Source organism: Coptis chinensis, chromosome 7 (assembly GCF_015680905.1).
Source record: "Coptis chinensis isolate HL-2020 chromosome 7, ASM1568090v1, whole genome shotgun sequence".
NCBI classification, from domain to species: Eukaryota; Viridiplantae; Streptophyta; class Magnoliopsida; order Ranunculales; family Ranunculaceae; genus Coptis; species Coptis chinensis.
This window is the reverse complement of record NC_141462.1, coordinates 35166539-35176597: the sequence shown is the minus strand read 5'-3', so window position 1 is coordinate 35176597 and position 10059 is coordinate 35166539. Positions and strand designations below refer to the sequence as shown.

General features: G+C 36.1%; 1 protein-coding gene and 1 pseudogene across 2 annotated transcripts; both read left to right on the top strand.

Annotated features, from left to right (window-relative positions):
* Positions 1-8575: 8575 nt before the first annotated feature.
* On the top strand, positions 8576-10012 carry LOC147487274 (histone H2B-like; annotated as a pseudogene). Its single transcript, XR_015201305.1, has one exon. The product of XR_015201305.1 is annotated as a histone H2B-like (transcript).
* LOC147487273 (protein DMP8-like) lies at positions 9200-10012 on the top strand. Its single transcript, XM_086571319.1, has one exon. The coding sequence runs from the start codon at positions 9200-9202 to the stop codon at positions 9806-9808; it is 609 nt and encodes a 202-aa protein (XP_086427445.1). The 3' UTR covers positions 9809-10012.
* Positions 10013-10059: the final 47 nt, after the last annotated feature.

Genomic DNA, 10059 nt, shown 5'->3' with positions numbered 1-10059 from the left:
AGCTGAGTACTGGTGTCTAGATCAGGAAACAAGATGAAAGGGTTGGTCACTCGCCCCTGATCATCCAACTGAGAGACATATCCAGTAGCCTCAATCGCCTCCTCAAACTTAACTTGTTTGGCTGCGTCAAATGACTTTTCAGAAACATCAAACACTCTCAAAGCAAAGCGAATGGAATTTTCAGCCGACCTCTTCTTCACCTCCTTCACCACTTGAGAATAGAACTTAGAGGTCTCCGCCAAGAGGTCACTAGTCTTCTTATCAGAGCGAAGACGTTTCTCTTTTAGAGCCCTTTCATAGCCTGACATGACCTCATTTGCATGGGCAATGGCTTGGCCAAGGGTCCTCATCTCGGTGTACCTACGGTGAAGTTTCTCTTGGACTTGGTCATGTTTTTCTTGCAGGGTGGTAAAGTGGGTGTGTAGTTCCAAGAACTTCACTTTCCAAGTGGCAGCGTCAGCAGCTCCTTTTTGGGCTTTCTCTAGAGAGCTCCGAAGGTTGGAGATAGTGTCTCTCATATTCTTGAAGCCAGTATCAGATTTCTTTTCTTTCGCTAAAAGCTGATCAACCTAGATCTACAACTCCTCAGTTCTCTTCTCAACAGCCTTTTTCGCCCAGATCAGCTCACCAGTAGCCATGGCATCAGTGGATGTATCGGTAGAGGCCGCAAAGATGGGTTCTTTCATGGCCAAAAAGTTATTCACTAACTAGAAAAGAATATAGGATGTGTAAGTAACACAATGAGAGAAGTCGAACATTGAACATAGAAGAAAGTCTTACCTTGGCAAGGTGAACAACAGATTGGTGATAGGACAGGTCCAGGCTCCCAGCCATGTTGGCTTCAGCCTTGTCAACAGGAAGTTGCGCAGCTTCCAGAACTCTAAGCGCGATATCAACATCATTAACATAGTGTTTGTTGGTAACAGGTAGTTCATCATTTCGTCCCCAATGCTCATCTCCACAATCATCTCCCTTTCAAGGGAATCTGGAGATCTTGGCGAGAGGGGAATGTCGTCACTCACCCCCCTCCTATCACTGAATCGAGGAGGAGGGAGAGCGACAATTACATCAGTTGTTTCAGCAATGCCCTTCCCCTTGTGATTGTTAGGGAGGAAAGGGTCAACAGTCAGAGGGAAATTGTCACAAGTTTGTTCAGTACCTGTGGGAGGATCTGGAACTGGTAGGGGTACAACTACTTTCTCAAAACCAGAATGGGGAATAGTCATAGGAACCTTAAAAAGTGTTTCTTCACTAACAGAGAGAGGGCGAAACTTCATTTTCTTACTAGATAGGGCAACATCAGAAGCAGAAGCAAGATCAGTTCTCTTCAGTTTATAGCGGTTGGACGCATGCAATTCTTTTTTAAAATTGCTAGCCACCAGCAGTTCATGAGGCAGTTCAGGGCTTCTCCTGCTAGTGATCACACAATTATCACTAACAGTAGGCTCCTAAACTGGGCCCGATGTCGCAGCATCGCTAGAGGCGGCCACAAAACTCTTCTCCTTGCAATTTCCTCTCCTTCTAGTAATCAAAGAGGATTCGTCCTGAACTGGAGGAGGAAGAAGTCATGCATCCTAATCCACAGGAGGGGAAAGTACGGTGTGCCCAGAATTCACAGTATTTATCCCAAAAGGGGAAAAGCCAGGGGACATAGCCAGCAGTTCTTTAGCAGACATGTTAAAAATATTCAAAAAGATGGGTGGGATAAAAAACTATCACCCAAGGCATTCTCTGTTCCTTGGGATCTTCTTGATGAAGTCCACCGTTGTAACATCAGTAGCAGATAGTTGATTCCAAGGGGAAGAGTCATCTAAGGAATAATAGCAAAGAAATTTAGGCGAAAGACTCTTGTATTAAATTACAAAGTTCCTGAGTAAGTAGAGTTACTGGTTGGAGCATGGGTGTGCTTTCTGGAACAGGAATTCCCATTGGCTCATCATTAGCATCAGAAGGATGAACATCCTACGCATCACCCAGCACATGAAGGTGGTGATCAGCCCAGCCTTTGTCACTCTGCTTCCCCTAAAAAAAGACGATCGGAGAGTTCTTGTCTCTGGTCATGAGATAGTAGTATGATTGGTCTCGAATACGTCGTACCTCATAAAAGTAACCAAACACCCAACGGTTCAGAGTGAATCCATGTTTATTGGCAAGAAGGGCAGAATACATGACAATTCTGTAGAACAGGGGTGTTGTCTGACCAAGAGCAAGATTAAAGTGAATCAAACACTCTCTTAGCAATGGGTGGAGGGGAAGAGTGAGTCCGGCCCTAAGTTGACCAACAGTAATGAGCACCACTTCCTTATAGGCCAACTCATCAGATAACCTCCCCCACTCCAGGCCGATATTCTCAAGGATGTGAAATTTCTCTCGGATCAGTTCTAGGAAGGAAAGATCTTCGAAGTTTACAAGTGACCAGTTATGATTCATGATCGGAAAAGAGAGAAAGTTTCAAGTTTTAGTTAAACCCTAATGGGAGATCAAAAGGTTCAGTATGCAGAAAAAAAGTAGCAGAAGAGATAATAAGAGTTCTCTCACCAGATCTTTTTATATACAGATAAGATGGACGGATACGATTAGCCCAAGCATCACGTTTTTTCAGGATGGAACTGCCATCATTACCTTTTTTGGGAAATGGCGTGTATGTTCGAGCCGTCTTTTCAGAGCCTTAATTAGTTGGATACGTTAGCAGTTCTAGTAACAATTTTGGAAAAAGATTCTTTGCGACAAAAACAGTGTCGCTTCACGCGCCCACGTGTTAGATGGCACGAGAGGGGGCATCTGTAGGGGGATTTCCTGTCATTGAACAGATTACACTTGTATGAGAAATAACCTAAGACTATAGATGTCCAAAATGAGATGAGGACCATCGGATCAGTTCTGTGAATAAGTGATCTCGTGCTTAGCACGAGTGTTTAGTGGGCATGTGCTAGGCACGTGGCTGATCACCTCTAATTATGACAATTCTCCAAGTCGTTAGGAATTGATATAGACAGTTCCTTAACATAAGGAAACAGAAGAGGGCGATCTCTAATGATAAGGAAGGAATCGTGATGACATATCTTAGGAGTTACCTTTTAGATATAATTTTCACATGTACGATGGGACATTATGATCAACAAGGAAACTTACCTCTCATAAGATATGGTCTAGATTCAGACTTCCATAAAGAGAGAAATCATAATAGGAAGGTAAAGTCTAAGGATGGAAGGGAACTCACAAGCAGTGAGGACAACCTTAAACCTAGGACTCTCGTAACTCTTCCTATAAGAACCAAAGGGAGTCACTCTTAGGAACTATGTAAAATAGGGTTTGATTCTTCTAATTCAAAAGGGAGATACGTAGGCAGCCGCCAGGCGGTTCAACCCTAAACTCACAATCATCTCATCCCTTCGCTACTCAGTCAAAACTTCTAGATCACAAGGCACAGAGGAAGATCAGGGGATACTCGAAAACTCCCCTACAACTATCATCCTCATCACTACTCATCATAAATGTTTCACTAATCTTCAAATACAAGTGAGTGTATCCTTCGTTATCATTCACAACATGAGACCACATATACAACAAGTCTGCATATGAAGTAATAACTCTAACATCATGACCTTCAATCCAATGATTGACTTCAATCACAAGAACATGAGGGCACGGAATTGTCTTTGTCACCCAAGAAACCAATCCCAACAAGGTTGTTTCTTCAGCCTCCAAACAGTCAGTACCCACAATATCCCCTCTCTCGTAATGTCACACTTCAACATTGTGCCTCCTATTAGTTACTTTAAAACTCCCACCATAATTAAATCTGAAAGTTCTATCATCGTACACAACCATTTTTGTCCTGCAGACAAACAAGGAAACAATATGCACAAAAAAGTAACATTTTTTAGTGGAATGAAGTACAAATGGTGAGATCGAGGTGATAGTACAAACATTATTAACAAATACAGCAAGGTCAAGAACTAGGTTAGTTACAAACAAAACTTCAAATACTTAAGTAAAAGTTCAACAACGTACCACAAGTGTTGCACAAACATCTAGACCGGGTATCAATTATGAGAACTAGGGTTTCTAAATTAAATTATGAGAACAAGTGTTGCACAAATAGCTAGATCCGTGTCCACGACAGTAGCAGTTATGAGAACTAGGATTTCTTAATTAGGGTAGTAATAATTTGGGGGGTTTTATACTATTAAGAGTTTGGGGGGGAATATAATGATTTCCCGCTGTTACAAATGTTAAATATGGTTTTTCACGATAAAGTCAACAATTGTCAAAGTCAAAAGGGCTAAAATAGGTATTTCAATCGACTGCCAATGACAGACAGATGCCAACGGCTCTTTTTAGCAATAATTTGTGTTTACCCCCAAGGGTATTTTAGGCAATTGAGCAAATATGGATGATTTCTGAACATGGCCAGGATGGAATGGGGGGACTTCTGTGATGATTCAAAATTTGGGGGGTAAATACAAATGCATGTCATAAAATGGGGGGATTTCACTAATTAACCCTTATTTTAACAACACTTTGTTTTATAGCATGAACAATATAGAAAACCATTTATTGGCGAAATAGCATAACTAAAATAGTGATAAAGACATTTTTTAGTTTGAAAACACTAGAAAACCACATTTATTTTGAAATTATTGAAAATGGCAAGTTTCAAAAACATTAAAATGTATCTTTAATCTAATAGGGAAAGTTACCAAAAGCCATATTTAATGTTACCGAATCAAAATCAAGTTATTGAATTCAAAAAACAAGAGAATGCAGACAATTTAACTACAAATAAAACAAAATTTTTTTTTGGGAGAAATGTAGTACATTAAGTTTTCTCTCTTTATATTTTGTGTATGTTAGTTGTTTTCTTATTTTCAATCAAAGTTTTATTTCAATAATTAAGTTGTTGCAAATCGGAATGAATTTAATCTTAAAACATAAATTACGACAAATAAATCGTAAAATAAAATTAATCGAATTACGACTAAAATATAACCAATGTACAAAATATAAAAGGGTGGGATAGAAAGGTAATATAAAAGGTAAAATGCCACCACCACGACGTCTGGTTTCTGTTGCTGGTAAAGAGAGTAACAAGTCTTGTTAGCAATATTCAAGATAATTAGCGTATAAGTCACAAATCGAATTTTTGAAAGCCTAAACATTTAATACTTCTGAAATCTTTCAATAATTCAGAATAATTCACGTTTTTTTCACTATAAACTATTTATAAAACACGAATTACCGAATTATTCAAAATTTCATTTAATAAAAAAAATGAACAAAAAATTGAAAACTATTCTTGTAAGGATGAGTAGCATGAAAAAACATAAATAAGAAACAAAAAAATGGAAGGGATAAGAGATATAGGATTGACCACAACTTAAAAGCTTTTGTATATCTATGAAGGACATTTTTATTTTTTTTTTTTTTTTTTTTTTTTTTTTGCAAATCAAATGATCGAGTAAACTAACATAAAGACATGAATGTACGTGTTGCTTCTAATTCTTATTTTCATATACAATTTACAAATCTACATTCTAAAAGAGATGTAAATATATAAGAGAAAGAAATGCTGACAAATATGTATTATAACTATACTAGAGTAAAATTAGTATAACATTATAATAAGTATAACATTTTACGCTAATTATATATTTATAATATATAAGTAGACCATTATAAGTATAACATTTTACTCTGCAGAACATTGTAATATATAGTTAGAGTAAAATTATAATAAGTTGAGAAAAATTAGCGGAACATTTTAATTATATTGACAAATATATATTATAAATTCTCTTTAAGTGTACCGAATTTTTGAAATCCAAATTTTTATTTCAAAACGTTTAATACTTGTATAAAACATACTACGTATTATATATTAATGTATTGCTAATTTTTGACCGAATATTTCTAACATGTAAACAAATGAAACTCGAATTATTCTCGTACCGAATAATTGTCGTATTTCGAATTGCTAATAAAAATCACAACTTGACACGTACTCCTTTGATTTGTCTATGAATCAAAGGAGATTAGAGATATAAAGACAATTAAGTTGTAAGCAATGTAAAAATAACATTCATAAGTGGATTTGACTTTCCACATCTATCTCTCTCTATTCTTTAGTTTAAGTGTTTAATTTTTGTAGTTTTACGTAACTTACAATTCAAGCTTAAGTCAAGTAGTTTAAATCAATCACAAATCGTTCTCACCATAGATTTATTTAGAGGTAATTTGAGTAGTTTTCACAAGTGCTATAGTATTTAGGTTTGGGACGAATTACTTACTCGAATTATACATAAATGATTTTGTGAGTAAGGTTTTGATATAAATTTAGTTTAATGTTTGTTATGAGTAATCATTCCATACATCAAAACTGCTGTTATCTGGTCGGATTAGGGAAAATCCGAAACCGAACTGATTAGATAATTGGGTACTGAAATCGAACCGATAATATTATATTTCATTCGAAATTGAACCGATAAGATGTATTGCAAACCGAAACCGAACCGAAAACTATACAATCAACTAAATTCTAAATTAAATCGATTAATTTCAGCCACACAATTGATAAAACCTATGCAAAATTAATCATAAATATTACTAAAATGTCATCTTATCGGTTCGGTGGAAGACAAACCCGAAACCAAACAAATATCTTATCGGAACTCAAAACTAAACCCATTACCAAACCAAAACAGAAACCGAATTACCAAAACCCAAACCACATTTTTTTTTGTTTGGTTCGAGTCAGTTATCGAGTTATCAAAACCCATTGACAGCCCTAGACACAGAGGGAGGTTATTCTCAGTTATTAAAATAGAAATAGCCGATTCTAATTGTAGTTAAGTGATGGAGGTGTTTCTAATTTTTACAAAGAAGAAGAAGAAAAAAAAGTTATTCAATAGTTCGATGGGTATTGGGGAAGTTTGACTATCATATATATATATATATATATATATATTTATATTAGTTTGATTATCATATTCAATGCTTCAATCTTATTAGAATTTTTTTTTAAATGAATAAATGCATGATATATATATATATTCGATTCGATTGCTCGATTAAACAAAAACAGAAAATTGGGTATAGGTACACAGACGCAAATTTCTTAAGTTCAGAGAAAATAACAATTTTTTTTTTTGTTTTTCCTCCATAAAAACTGAAATTTGACATCTGTCTCAAATTTCAGACTGACTTTTATAATTTTGACCTCTTTTATTAGTCCCAACGAAAGAAGCCAATTACCAACAAAAAAAAAGCTACAGACTAAATCAGTTATTAAAAGAGTAGTTGTTTAATCAAAATAATTAAAATTCATTCAAAATATACAAATTTCCAATTAAAAGTGAGATGAATTTTTGGAGAGACCAAAATAATGTGGAAAACATTAACTTCAAAAACGGAAAAAATGTATGTTGATTACAACTAATTTCAATACAACTTTAACAATTTAAAATGCATCTATGATAATTTTGAATAACATATTTAAGCTTTGTTTGATGTAATTCAAATTGTGAAATTGTGAAATGACAAATGATTTTTTTTTATAAGACAATTGTATTATTTGATTGCAATATATTTTGGAGCAATACACACGCACCCTTGCCTGATGAGTGGCATCGATTGACACACACACCTACAACCTGCGCACATTAGATTTTCGTATTATTTATTTGTAGAAGAAATTGGCAGTTACAAATGAAAGGGTAAAAAGGAGAAATAAGAAGTTTTAAAAACAATTAATACACCCAAAAATGATGTGTTGTTAAAATTGGAGTAGAATCAAAAGATAATATTAGTATTTCTCTAGACAAAAAGTACACTAAAAAAAGTGTCTAAAGCCCAATTTCTAGTAAACAAAAAACACGGCGAAAAACTAAAAGCAGGGTCTGTAAAACTGGAAATTTGGAATAACGGTTTAAAAAAATTGAAAGCGCGACGCATTGGGGGACCTTTTCGTGTAAAATCGTGAAACCGATGTGCTTTGTCTACGTTTTGTGTGACTAAGGTCACGACTCACAACCCATTAAACATACCGACTTATAACTGCGCAAGTCGGGCGTCATGAGGCAACTGCTCATATTAACGAGTCATTGCATAATTTGCACCTGGCACGTCTGCAACATTCTTACAGCGCAAAAGTAAAAAAACCGAGAGAATACCAAAATTTACACTATTCACTAATTACGTTCCCGCTTAACTTAAATCTAATCTCCACCCTCCATTTTCTCCCACTCAAAATCAATCAACGCTTCACATCTCAAATCCAAGTCAAACAAAATCAACCAATTACATTCCATCACGTGTCTGACATCTTAAAACAGCGGAAAAACTCAAAAACTCAAACCCCCATTTTGATTTTTAAATCTCCCACCCAAATTTTCACAAATTCAATTCCCACTCAACTCAACTCAAATCTAATCTCCACCCTCCATTCTTTCTCACTCTCAATCAACGGTTCATATCGTCAATCCGCGTCAAACCAAATCAACCAATCACATTCAACCACCCAACTCTATAATTACCTCCCCATTCTCAACACAATTTCCAGTCACCCCCTCAAAACTCCCCTCCTTCACCAATGGCACCAAGAGCAGAGAAAAAACCAGCAGAGAAAAAGCCCCAGTAGCAGAAAAGAAACCAAAGGCAGGAAAAAAAGTAGGCAAAGACTCATCAGCATCAACAACAGACAAGAAGAAGAAGCGGTCGAAGAAAAGTGTTGAAACCTACAAAATCTACATCTTCAAAGTGTTGAAACAAGTTCATCCAGATATTGGAATATCTAGCAAAGCAATGGGGATAATGAATAGTTTTATTAATGATATATTTGAGAAACTAGCTCAAGAATCTTCAAGACTTGCTAGATATAATAAGAAGCCCACTATTACTTCCAGGGAGATTCAAACTGCTGTCAGGCTTGTTTTGCCTGGTGAACTTGCTAAACATGCTGTTTCTGAAGGGACTAAGGCCGTCACCAAGTTTACAAGCTCTTAGATCTGGAAATTTATTGACTTTGTTTTAATTTTGGAAGTTGTTGAATGTAAAAAGGAAATGAAGTTGTGTCCTTGGATGTAATTTCACCATCTAGAATTCCTATTGGCACGTGTTGCTCAGAGAATTTCTCTATTCGACGGTTGCATGCGGAGTTGAAGATCATTTTCATTTTTTTGGTCTGAAAATCACAAAGAAAATGGAGCAAAGTGAGGGAGTCGGAATCAAAATCTACAATACTGCTCTTCCCACTGAATATGGTAAACATAAAAGGCGAGCAGTTGCTAATGGAGTACAAAAAACTTTGTCTAAAACATCAATGCTTGCAAACTTTCTTCCTACCGGAACCCTTCTCACTTTCTCGATGGTACTTCCTTCGGTTTCTGCTGATGGAAACTGCTCTCCGGTGAATACTATGATGATTTATGTTCTGATAGGGCTGTGCTCTCTATCGTGTTTCTTCTTCCATTTCACTGATAGTTTTAAGGATCCAGAAGGGAAGGTTTACTACGGATTTGTTACACCCAGGGGATTAGCAGTCTTCAAGTCAGGTCTTGGCGTAGAAATCCCAAAAGATGAGCGTTATAAACTTGGGTTTCACGATCTGCTTCATGCTTTGATGTCTGTCATGGTGTTTATGGCAATTGCACTCTCAGATCATCGTATAACAAACTGTTTGTTCCCGGGTCATGTTGAGGATATGGATCAAGTTATGGAGAGCTTTCCATTAATGGTGGGAATTATATGTAGTGGTTTGTTTCTCGTCTTCCCCACAACTCGTTATGGAATAGGGTGCATGGCTACGTGAAGAACTTAGTGTGTCATTCTTTATAGGATTGTTATTGTACCAGGGGAATAGTGTAGGTTTTGTGTTGGTGTTTGGGTCTAGGATTATATATAGTTACTCTTTCTCTTCTTGGTTCAGTGAATTGAATCAAATTGTTTAATTAATATCAGGCAATTGCCTGATCATTTGAATTATTTGGTTGATTGAGTTTAGGATTTTTTTCCCTTTCTAGGCTTATATTAGAAGACAATTTTCATAATATACTTATATAC

What these genes read in the sequence shown, in the direction of transcription:
- LOC147487273 (XM_086571319.1), top strand. Translation starts at nt 9,200, where the DNA reads ATGGAGCAAAGTGAGGGAGTCGGAATCAAAATCTACAATACTGCTCTT.